Below are 12,370 nucleotides of genomic sequence, written 5' to 3'. Positions count from 1 at the left end.
ACCTTATGTCTAAACTAATTAATTTATATCCTTATATTCTATGTGTTTGTTTGTTTTTGTGTGTATGTGTATACACGCATTGACAGAGTTTATGTGGAGGTCGGGGGACAAGCTGAGGGAGGCAGCTCTCTTCTTCCATCTTATGGGTCTTGGGTGTCAAAGTCAGTAGTCAGGGTTGGTGGCCTTTAAGCACTGAGCCGTGCCACCAGCTCCTACACTATTATTGGACCTAGAACTGTCCCAAACGGCTGTCGCTGCCTCTCCCCTTCCCAGGCTTGTGTCGATATGTCCTTTGGGTTTACTACAAGCTGGTGTGAGGGGCTGAAGAGATGGCTCAAGGGTTCAGTTCCCAGCACAACCATGGCAGCTCACAGACACCCATAATTCCAGTTCCAGCGATTCAATGCCTTCTTCTGGTGTCTGTGGTCAGCAGGCTCAAGTCATACACATAAAATAAAGTAAGCCTTAAAAAGGAAAGCCAGGCATGGTGGCCCACACCTTTAATCCCAGCACTCAGGAGCCAGAGGCAGGTGGATCTTGTGAGTTCGAGGCCATGGATTATTTAGGAGGACAGATTAAAGGTTTGAGTTGTTGGCCCTCCTCTCCTGGCTAGCATGTTTGAAATATCATTCTAGTTACCGATTTCTTTAGAGTAGATGTTTCCTACCCAGGGACCACTTCCTTTGCTCTGGCAACAGTTTCCTTCAGGAAGTGTTCCAGTGCTCTAAGAGCATCTGGTTTAATTCAGTCCAGGATTCCCAGGTGGGGATGTGATCTGGGCTTTATCAGCATTGCGTTGGCTTCACTGATTAGCCAAAGGAGGACTCACAACCAAGTCTTCCAGTAAAATCTGGTCCAAGAGCGTTGGAGTGATAAGTGTCCCTGGGGCTGCTGGGCTGCACAGGCGTTGGTGTCTGTCTGGGCTCTGCAGAACCACGAATCCTGACATTTGAAGATCTGTACCAGCCATGCCTACAAAGCTTTTTGTACTTGCAGGCCGTGAGCCAATAAGTCCGTGTGTGTGTGTGTGTGTGTGTGTGTGTGTGTGTGTGTGTGTGTGTGTGTTTAGTACTTGCATGGAAAGAGGTCAAAGAGTCTCTTTTAACAAGTCCCGCCTGTACCCCCAAACCAAGCCCAGAAGTGAACTCGTTTGTGTTTTGGTGGTCAGAAGGACCTCTAGGATAGGCTCTCTACATTGTTATTGCTGTGGTGACACACCGTGACCAAAAGCAAGATGGGAGGGAAAGGGTTTATACTTCCGTACTGTATCCCTTTGTTGAAGGAAGTCTGGAACCCAACACAGGGTAAGAACCTGGAGGCAGGAGCTAATGCAGCGGCCATGAAGTGCTGCTGCCTACTGGCTTGCTCAGCCTGCTTTCCCATTGAACCCAGGGCCACCATCGGGGGGGGGGGGGGGGCACTCAGATGGGTTGAGCCCTCCCACATCATTAATGAAGAAAAGGCCCCACAGGCTGGCCTGCAGTCCCACCTCATGGGGACATTTTCTTCATCGAGGCTCCCTCCTCTCTGATGACTCTAGCTTTTGTCAAGTTGACATAAAACTAGTCAGAATAGCTATCAAATGGACATGGGGCTAGGAGGGAACACCTAGGGAGTAATTTAAGGCAAGAGGATGCTGAAGCGGGAGCCGGGAGTGGAAAGAGCTGGAGAGAAGGTGAATGCCACTGGGCACGCGGTTGTGCCTGTATTTTGCGCTTGTGTCATAACTGCACAGCTGCTGAAGGTCAGCATCAGGAGAGGGTGTGTGTGTGTGTGTGTGTGTGTATAAAGAGCTGCTACCCCGACAGCGACTCTCCATCTAGCAGAAATCTGGAGATGGAGAACTCAACCCTTAGGTTGAGTTTTTATGGGTGCATTTGCTTGGCAAGGAGCTCTTGTCCAAATTAAATAATCTCGGGGTCCTGGGTAAAGCAGGCAGGCAGTAGTAGGGAGGGGACAGTCTAGTGGGATGTGGTATCAGGGAAAGGAAAGGAACAAGGACACGAAAGGGCAAATCCCTAGACTGTCATCTGTTATAAACTATCTGCTGGGGAGAGGGACGGTCACCCCCCCTCCCCGAGCAAGGGGGGTCACGGCAAGAGGCAGGAGCGACCCTTGCCAAGCAGCAAAGTGGAATGTGTTGTTTCTGCACATAGCATGTCTGTGTCCATTGCTCCGCCTCTCTTGGGTTTCGCTGGCAGCCCTGCACAGGCCTGGATTGCAAGTTGCCCTGCAGCCAGTTATCCTGGGAGCGGGTTCTGAAGCCACACCCCCACATGCCCACCCTGTCCTTCCTTCCTTCAGGGCACCCCAACCTAAACAAGACAACCTGGGCCGGGGTGGGGGGCGCACGCTGATGGAAAAATACACAGTTGGCTGGAAAAGGAACGTTATTTGTATGTGTTGAATTCCCGAAGCAGCCGAAGGATAAATAGCTAGTCCTAGCCTCAGCTGTCTGCCCACAAGGTGGGTGGTAAAATCTGTTCTTATTTAGATAGCTTGGGGGGAGAGGTGAAGAGGGGACTGGGTGGGGGGCAGCAGGAGAGAGGAACTTGGAATCTGCAATGTTTACATGATCAGTCATGGATGTCATCTCTCCCCTTTAATTAGGGGTTTGGAGTTGAAAACACTGCTCGGTTTGGTTGTCCCAGGAACAAAGCAGACTGGCAAGCAGGCTGAGGACATGGCAGTTCCTCGCGGCTCACCTATAGCTAGACCACTGTCTCCACGCCCGTGCAAGTACTGTACAAATGTCAGCCTTGCCGGGCCCCATGCACGATGCTGTACAAGCATCATTTCATTTCATCTCACAACACTTGGCGTTAACTACCCCAATGTGCCTACTTTACAGAGGCAAAAACCCAAAGGAAGGCCTAATATAAAGAGCACACAACAGATGAACAGTACCCATCAGAGCTAGAACTGGCTTTCTTTTCCTTTTTTAAAAAATTCAAACTTAAAAAATTTAAATAAATTTAAGAGAGAAAGACAAGGTCTTGTAGACCACGAGTGCTCAAATTTGATATGTAGCCTAGGATGACTTTGAACTCCTGATTCTCCTGTTTCCACCTCCCAAGTAATAACTAAGTCTTAACTTTGTCCATGTTTTCAGACATTTTCCCATCCTTCCCCCGAATGAGAAGGAATTTGGACTTTTCTAATCTTTGGACATCTTAGTTTTCTTCCCCAGCCCAAGTCCTCTATAATCTTCAAAGGGATGGATGGAAGGATGGATGGATGGATGGAAGGATGGATGGATGGATGGATGGAAGGATGGATGGATGGATGGATGGATGGATGATGGAAGGATGGATGGATGGATGGGATGGATGGATGGAAGGATGGATGGATGGATGGAAAGATGGATGGATGGAAGGATGGATGGATGGAAGGATGGATGATGGAAGGATGGAAGGATGGATGGAAGGATGGATGGAAGGATGGATGGAAGGATGGATGGATGGAAGGATGGAAGGATGGATGGATGGATGGATGGATGGATGGATGGAAGGATGGATGGAAAGATGGATGGATGGATGGATGGAAGGATGGATGATGGAAGGATGGATGGATGGATAGATGGATGGATGGATGGATGACTTCTACTTTTAGCTCTGCCATCTTTTTTTGTGAGAAGTCCTTTGTAGCCGCCCTATCCCCAGCGCATGGAGCCAGACAATGTATTGACAGAACATACTTAAGGTATGAAGAAAACTAATTGAGTAATGCTTATGGGTGGGAGAGTAGCTGAGGCTCTTGGCTGCTTTAGATTGGATGAACTGAGGCTGAGTTGAGATTACATGCAGGTGTAGGTGTACAAGGGGGAAGGACAGCAGACATCGCGGAGAGCAGGGAAGTAGACTAGTTTTTTGTTGTAGCTACGTGGAGGGTTTCAGGAGGAAAGCCAAGTCAGATTCAGAATTATCAATGCACCAATCCACATTTGCCCTTACTCTTCTCCATTTGGGAAGGCAATAGATTTCACTCCCAGCCCAAACCACCCTAATTGCCATATTAATGCTTATCTAAGAATTCTAAGTCTGCCTAATGAGTTAATTAATTCCTAGACTTTAACTGACTCTGAGAAGTGGGTTCAAGAGTTCAGTAAGGGGGGCTGGAGAGAGATGGCTCGGTGGTTGGGCATTTACTGCTCTCTCAGAAAACCTGGTTTCAGTTCCTAGCAGCTACACAGCAGTTCACAACCACATACTTTAGTCCCAGGGGAACCAATGCCCTTTGGGTCCCTGCATGCGTAAGATGTACACACATGCACGCACGCACGCGCACGCACGCACACACACACATGGGAGGCGGGGGCACTCTTCTGTCCATTTGGGCTAGCCTTAGCCACATAGCAAGACTCTGTCTCAACGGACAACAAAACAGATAGTTGAACAAATGCAAGTTATAGTACAGGCATTCTGACTAGCTATACAAATCACAAAGTGAAAGCTGAAAACAATTAAACACCGCCTTATTCCACAGTGTTAAGGCTTCTGGAAAACGGCACTCCCCAAAGCCTAGGGGTAATGATTTTTAACAGTTATTTTTCATCTAGTCAAGCATTCCATGTCTCCAGTGATGGTAAGTTGAGAAATATTTTAACACTCAGCACAACAACCAGTTCACTCCCAGACACACGCTTAGGGTAAACACACACTCAACATTAAGTAGTATTTATTTCTCAAGTTTAAAAGTTTTCAAAATACATATGTACAAGATAAACAAAACAAGCTATCCTTAAAGAATCACTGCATAGCAGAATTCATAAACATACATGGTCTTTTATAAGGATACAAACATTATGTCATCAAACACAAAGAAAAACATTCAAGAAAAGCAAGCAAAAGAGACCACCTTGTCACAGACTCCATTCACTAAGAGGGACCAGGACGAGCTCTCTGAACATCCAGGTGGAATTTCTTTTCTGTGCCTTCAAGTGGCTCGGCTTTCCTTTTCTGTGTGGAGCTGCATTCCTCGGAGCCACCAACCTCTGATGAGGTGTGTAGCATCTCTTCGTCAGCCTAAGAGGAGTCGGGGGTGGGGGGGTGAGACAACACTTGCACCGATGTTAATGGGAAAGCCAAAACCCTGTAGGGCTATTTCCTGATGCACATTTCCTGCAAAAGCATCTTCGTCAAGGTTTTTTGTTTTTTTACTTTTTCACTTCAAACTTTATCAACTCAAGAAGCTAGACATGAGGATGTATGCTTGTAACAATCAAGAGGCTGTGGTAAGAGGACTATAGTTTCAGGCTAGCCTGTATAACACAGTAAGTTCAAGTCAGCTAGGGCTATATACACCCTGCCTCAAAAAACCAAAACAAACAACTCTATCAACTTAAACACCCCCTCCGTGAATGGTCTCATAAGAGATTAAAATTTTCCCTCCTAACCCAACCTTCTATTGTTTTTGTAACTAGCCTCTGGCTCAATATTAAAAAGGACCAATCAGAAAAAAATGAGTGAGTCACCTTCCCTCTACCCCTTAGACTCACAAGAACATAAAAATGTCAAGCAGATGCTGCCTGCCCTCTAGTGTCAACAGATGACAACTGTTAGTTGAGTATGTAAGCATTTTGCTGAACGATGTTTAGATGGTTGCAACAGGAAAAAGAACCCAACTAGCCGTTCTAGAGTATAGTATCAACGTAGCAAGTTTAATAAATATTTAGACATGTATTTTATGTTTATTTATAAGTGCTTGATCTGGGATACAAATCTGTTTTTTTTAAGATGTATTTATTTTTGGTTGTCTGTGTGTGTATGGGTTTCTGTACATGTGAGTGCAGTTGCCTGTGGAATCCGGACGAGGGTGTCAGATTTGTAAGAGCTGGAGGTATAGGCAGTTGTGAGCCTCCTGATGGATGCTGGGTGCTGAATTAGGGCCCTCAGAAGAGGACTATGCCTCCTTAACCACTAAAGCTGTCTCTCCAAGCCTGGCATACACTATAATAATATGTATGTACATACATATGTGTACATGTGTATATATCGTATTTTATTAATTCTTTGACAATTCTATACAATGTATTTTGACAATATTCACTCCCTCCTTCTCCCCCTAACTGCTCCCATACCCATTCCCCATTTTCTCCAACATTGTACCCTCTTTAAATTTTTGAGAAACAGGGTTCCTGGCTGGCCTGGACCTTACTATATACTTACTATGTAGCTCATGCTAGCCTCAAATTCACAGAGATCTGCCTGCCTCTGCCTCCTGAGTGCTGAGATTAAAAGCACATACCACCGTACTGGGCCTTAAAATGGTTTTGTTTTGAAACATCCCCTAAGTCTAATTTGTACTCGTGGGTGGAGCCACCCACCAGAGCATGGCTAACCTAGAGAGGCCTTAAAGAAAAGGGACTCTCCATCCCCCACAGCTACCAACTATCAACTGTTATCAGTTTTATGAGTGCCTCGTTAGGGGTGAGGGCTCATTAGCCCCTCCTCTCTCCGTGGATACAACGCTCAAACTGGTAATATTAGCAAATATCATACCTTTTGTTTCTGTCTTGCATGAATTTCTGTCCAATGCCTGGCATTCTTGAGGAAAGCTACCTTATTATATTTAAATTCTGAAGACTGAAATGAAATCAGAGTTAAAACAGAGAAACAGTGATATGCTGTGGTAAGCTCTAGTTGCTGAAGTATTAAAATGACAGATAAAGTGAGCTATGTGTTACTGAGGAAATGGGGATACGTACAATGTCAGCCATCAGAGGGTCGTCAGGGTTGGGTTCTGCCATGAGCAGCTGAACAGAGGTCAGTACAGCAGCAATGTTGAGGGATGGTCTCCATGCACCCTATATGCAAATGAGCGACTGCTTTTGTACTAGCAGGGACACTGTTGAGCCAGGCATGGTGAGTCATGCCTGTAATCTCAGCACTTACAAGGTAGACTCAGGAGATCCAGGAGTTTAAGGCCACCCTTTGCTATGTGACACACTGTCTTAGATCAAAATGAATGTGACACTGTATATAACCCAAGGCCTTGTTGTCTGTCTGTCTGTCTGAGGCAGGGCTTCAACTTGCTGTGTCATTGAGGATGACCTTTTAATTCCTGATCCGCCTGCCTCCCTCCGTCAGTACTAAGGAAACTGTTGGTATTGTCTAAAGAGTCACTTCTTAATGACTCCTACTCACTTTTGGTGGCAATTTGAGAACATCTAGACAAATCCTTCCACTAGAATCAATGTTTGGATGATAGATTGGAGTCAGAAATCTGATCTGTGGCGGTTCAAATGGATACCTGTGAATGTATAAGAACAGGAAATTATTTTAGTACTGCCATACCTGGCCTCCTCCTCATATATATATATCTGAGTCCAATTTATAGTGCCTACATACTCATGGGTGTGGACCCACCCACCACGGCATGGTTAACCCAAGAGAGACCTCAAAGAAAACGGACTCTCCATCCCCAGGAGCCATTAACTATCAACTGTTATCAGTTTTACTAGCATCTCAGGGATGAGGGTTCATTCTACATTTTAAGTAGTTTCTTGGTCACTAGTAGCTATATAAAATAATGATGGAAGTATAAAAATGTCAGGAAAATAGTATTTGGAAGGCAAATCTTTTCCAAATTTGCCAACAATCAAAAAGTTGAAATAATGCTACTGAAAACATTCAGAACCTACCACCTTCTAAACCATGTATATCCTAAGAGTAAGGACACTACCCTATTGCAATACTATTATATCTGTAAAAAGTTTTTAAAAGCAATTCCCTAGTTACTAATTATTTACTATTCAAACTTCCTAGTCTCCAAATTTTCTTTTATTAATTAATTAATTAATTAATTCAAGACACAGTTTCTCTGTATAGCAGCTCTGAAACCTGTCCTGGAACTTGCTCTGTAGACTAGTCTGGCCTTGAACATAGAGTGCTGGGATTAAAGGTGTGCGCTACCACCAGGCTCTCCAAATTTTCAAAAAGGGTTTATTTATGTGTGTGGTTGCCTGCACATATGTGTGCCTGTGCACCATGTATACGCCTGGTGCTCAAAGGTCAGAAGAGGGTGTAAGATCCCTGGAGGTAGGGTTATAGGTGGTTGTGAGCTAGCGATCACATGATGCTTGGAACTGAACCCAGATCTGTTTTACAAACAGGCTCCAAATAGACTCACACATTGCATTTAGTTGTATCTCTTTAGTGACACACAAATCTTGCAAAATTCCTAGTCTATTTTCAGACCTGATGTGTGACACAATTAAGCTACTCATTCAGGGCTTAACAAGTTTAGCCAGGACCCAACCTGGTAGACAGATGTCCAGTTAAGACACATTTCATCCCTTCTTCATGCTGCACACGGAGCTGAAAGGAGACTGGACTGAACCCGGCCTTAACATTGAGGCGGCAAAAGTAGACGCCAAGGGCTGGTGTCAGGGATGACTCAGGCTGGGTTTTTAACGGGTATGAAGGTACAGCTGGGAATATGAAAAAGTTCTGGAGATAACAGTAACAGTAGTACAACGGTGTGAAATATATACCCAAATGGTTACAAGAGTCAATTTACGTTATATAAAATATATAAACCACAATTCTTTGGAGGGGAGGAGCTCAGTTATGATGTAGTCCACTATTTTAGAGAAGGAAACCAAACTCCTGAGAGACAAAAACAACGCACTACTCATGCACTCATACACTAATGCTCTAAATACTATTCTGCTGTCTTCCAATGGCTATACCTCACCGTCCAATTCATCCTCACCTCGCAGGGACGACAACTTCCAGGGTGAAAACTCCTTTCTCATAAGGTGTGTTTGCTCCACCTAATATTTCTTGAGAAAAAGATAGGAAAGAAGGAAGTTAAAAGGGAACCAGGTGATTGGAATTAGCCACTTGGAGGGCTGAGGATGTAACTTGGGTAGAGCTCTTGCCGAGCGTACACAAAGCCCTAACTAAGTTCAACAGGACACATAACTGAACCCCACACGGTGGCATAGGCTGAAATGCCAGTACTGCAGAGATGGAGACAGGGGGATCAGAAAGTGAAGGACCTCCTTGGTCAAACAGCAACTTTGAGGCCAGCCTAGGCCACCTGAGACCCTTTCTCAAAAGGCAACACAAGCAACAGGAACTATATCAGATGGACCTAAGGTCTATAGCTCTAGATGCAGAGGCTGGAGAGATGGCTCAGCTTGCTGCTCTGCCAAAAGACCAGAGTTCCAACTTTGGCAGTCTTATCAGGAAGCGTACACCTAGAGCATATAACTCCAACTCAAGAAGGTCTGGTGCCCTCTTCTGGCTCCTTCAAGAACCTGCACACATGTGCATGCGATCACATACAGGAATAATAATGTTTAAATAAATAAATCTGTTTAAAAAAAAGAAAGAAAAAGGAACCGGGTATAGGACAGTAATTGAATTAGGGCTTTAACGGAGTCTCCTTGCAGTGTCCCCTTTCTGTCCCCGGGCCTCAGATACTCCACACAGCTAATACCTAAATCTGTATTTTGTTTTTTTAACTAACAATTATTTTGTGTGTCTGTGTACACACAATGTCATGGCATGTACAAGGAGCCAGAAGACAACTTATAGGAGTTGGTCCTCTCCTTCCACCATATGGGTCCTAGAGATTGAACCTGAGTTGTTAGGCTTGGTGGCAAATGCCCTTAAGAGCCACCTCACTGTCCCTGCCCACCCCACAACAAAACCTTCATTGAGACAAGATCACTTTCTGCAGCCCAGCTGGCTTCAAACTTGGAGCAATCCTTCCTCTCCTGCCTCAGCTTCCAGAATCCTGGGGATGTAGACATGTGCCACCAATGCCCAGCCGACAACTTTACTCACGAACCAATAAAAGATACAAGAAAACCAACTAAGAGAGAGGGCAGGCCGGGTTCCTTCACCTGACCATGCAAATTTCAGGACAACCTCCAATAAGGCTACAACCATCACCACAGGCATGATGGGATACCTACGGGCTCGCAAATCATCCACTCGGTCCTTTTCCTGCCAGCATGTGATGCCCGGAGGAGGGTCTATGGCTAACATGTGCAGTTCTTTCTTGAGGCGTGAGGCCCTCTGCATGATGTCAAGTCAAAGGGACGATAAACGGCTCTGCTCCACACTAACGGCTCGTGGGTGGGGGTGTGCTGGGAGAGAAAAGAAGCAACCATGACACACGCTCAAAGACTGGTGTTTTCCTTCAGCACGGCTTCAATTAGTGAGGACAGTGGCAAAGGTAGCCTTGACCTGTCCCTATTTCTGCATGAGCCCTTACGACCGATAATAATTTAAAAAGAACTTTAAATGAAATGTCTGCTTTCATTAATAAAGCATCAAGTCATGAGGGCAGAGCCTACGTCCAGTTCTGCTCCTGGACGCATCCTAAGCATGCCCGGCGCACAGAGGGCCTGGGCAGCTGTGCGTAAGTCCACAGTGAGCCAACACTCGGAGACACTTAAAGTGCTTAAGAGTCTGACATTCTCTCTGTGTGCTGTGGATTCTACAGTATCCTCATTCTTCAGGAAACTGTCTTCAACATCAGATATGCTCAAAGTCTCTCACCTAAAATAACTCCCACAAACACATCCGCTCAGTTACTAACCACCTCAAGGACACTAATACTTTGATGTGCCTTACAAATATAATCTCACAAGTTATGGCTTATTTTTCTTAAATTTTACTTCAGCCCCCCCCCTTTTTTTTTTTTTAATTTGAGATAGGTCTCCCTTAGTTGCCCAGGCTGACCTTGAGTTTACTCTAGTAAGCCCTCATACCTGTGATTTTCCTACCTCAGCCTACATCAGGTCCAGCTAATGAATATTTTGTTTGTTTGTTTGTTTGTCTGAGACAGGGTTTCTCTGTGTAGCCCTGGCTGTCCTGGATCTCCCTTTGAAGACCAGGCTGGCCTTGAACTCACAGAGATGTGCCTGCCACTGTCTCTGCAGCACTGGGGTAAAGGCATGCGCCACCTATCATTTTTTCTTCCCTTTCCCCTTCCTACCTTTCTTTATTTTCTCTTAAGACAGGGTTTCTCTTCGTGGCCCTGGCTGTCCTGGAACTTGATTTGTAGACCACGATGGCCTCAAACTCAGAAGTCTCTGAGAGCTGAGATTAAAGGCATGTGCCACCATGTCCAGCCTCTAACATTTTCTTTAAGCCCAACAAAACATTGTTATTTTATACAGTAAATGTGAAGAGCTACTTTCAGTAAAACAAAACAAAACTCTCTCCCAAGTATGGGCGACTGGCAAAACAGGACAGCGGGGAAAGGCGCTTGCTCTTCCAGAGGACCCAGGTTCAATAACCATCAGTAACTCTAGTTCCAGGAGATCTAACACCCTCTTTTGGCCCCGGTGGGCACAGAGCATACACGTAATGCAAATACATAGATGCACACAACACATGAAATAAAATCAAATAAATTCTTCAAAAAGTCCTTTGACTTAAAAGCCATCCGTTACCATGTGTTTACTGAATATAAAGGTCCTTTACAGAGGCGAGGCTGGGTGGTGTAGACACTATAGGCGCCTGGGCAGGAAGTCTAATCCAGGCCAGCCTGGGTTACAGCGACACCTGTCTCAAAAACAACAAAACTCTCAACCAAGCAACCTTACAAAAAGCTCCTTTACAATCCAGCTCCAGCAAGCATCTTAATTTCTTATGGACTGCTTTTAGCCTTTTCCTCGGTAATTACTTCCCACAAACGTATGCTTACACCCGCACTGACAAGTCACAAAATCCTTTCACACCTATGCATGCGTTCCCTGGGCCGGGCGGTGGTGGCGCACGCCTTTAATCTCAGCACTCTGAAGGCACAGACGATAAGTTCGAGACCAGCCTGGTCTACAGAGCGAGTTCCAGGACAGGCTCCAAAACCACAGAGAAACCCTGTGTCGAAACAAACAAACAAACAAACAGACAAGGGCAGTCCCCAGTCTTTCCACACTCTACGCTTCTTCCTATTTGCAGCCTGTACGCTGGATTCGCCTCCGATTCCGGAGCGCTGCCGTTTTGTTTTGTCCCCCGGGCCTGTGGTAAATAATCAACGAGCAGAGCCCGAGTAGGAAGGTGGCAGCCGCAGCCTCGGCGCGCACAGGGCGGTTCTCCCCCCCCCCTCCCGGGCGGCCCGGGGCGAGACCGCAGCCCTTCCCCAGACTCACCGTGAGCCCGGGCGCGTCCTCCCCGGCGGCCCCGCTGCAGCCCTCGGCTCCTCCGCTCGACGCCGGGGTCTGCTGTGCCCCGGGCGACCCTGAGACGGTTGAGATGACTCCACCCCCGGCCGAGACGTGGCTGGGACTGGTCGGTAGCAAGCCCGGGAGAGGCGCGCGCGCGCCCATTGGCCAGCGCGCCGAGCGTGCGCCCGCCCACGCAGGGTCCAAATCGGCGCGCGCGCACTGCTGCTGGAATCCCGGCTG

At 46.3% G+C, this 12,370-nt stretch overlaps 1 protein-coding gene across 1 annotated transcript; it reads right to left on the bottom strand.

Annotated features, from left to right (window-relative positions):
- Window positions 1-4,660: 4,660 nt before the first annotated feature.
- Window positions 4,661-10,132, bottom strand: Ube2t (ubiquitin conjugating enzyme E2 T). Its single transcript, XM_051203956.1, has 6 exons — window positions 9,929-10,132; window positions 8,716-8,785; window positions 7,146-7,251; window positions 6,707-6,805; window positions 6,501-6,584; window positions 4,661-5,024 (listed from the first exon to the last, which is right to left on the bottom strand). Exons 1-6 carry the CDS (start codon window positions 10,035-10,037, stop codon window positions 4,878-4,880), a joined length of 615 nt encoding a protein of 204 aa, XP_051059913.1. The 5' UTR covers window positions 10,038-10,132; the 3' UTR covers window positions 4,661-4,877.
- Window positions 10,133-12,370: the final 2,238 nt, after the last annotated feature.

Source organism: Phodopus roborovskii, unplaced genomic scaffold (assembly GCF_943737965.1).
Source record: "Phodopus roborovskii unplaced genomic scaffold, PHOROB, whole genome shotgun sequence".
NCBI classification, from domain to species: domain Eukaryota; kingdom Metazoa; phylum Chordata; class Mammalia; order Rodentia; family Cricetidae; genus Phodopus; species Phodopus roborovskii.
This window is presented reverse-complemented; position numbering and strand designations above follow the sequence as displayed.

Coding starts and splice junctions, on each gene's coding strand:
- Ube2t (XM_051203956.1), bottom strand. CDS start 10,037: ATGCAGAGGGCCTCACGCCTCAAGAAAGAACTGCACATGTTAGCCATA. Junction 8,786..9,928: donor AGTGGATGATTTGCGAGCCC/GTAGGTATCCCA, acceptor CTTTTTCTCAAG/AAATATTAGGTGGAGCAAAC. Junction 7,252..8,715: donor GAAGTTGTCGTCCCTGCGAG/GTGAGGATGAAT, acceptor ATACATTCACAG/GTATCCATTTGAACCGCCAC.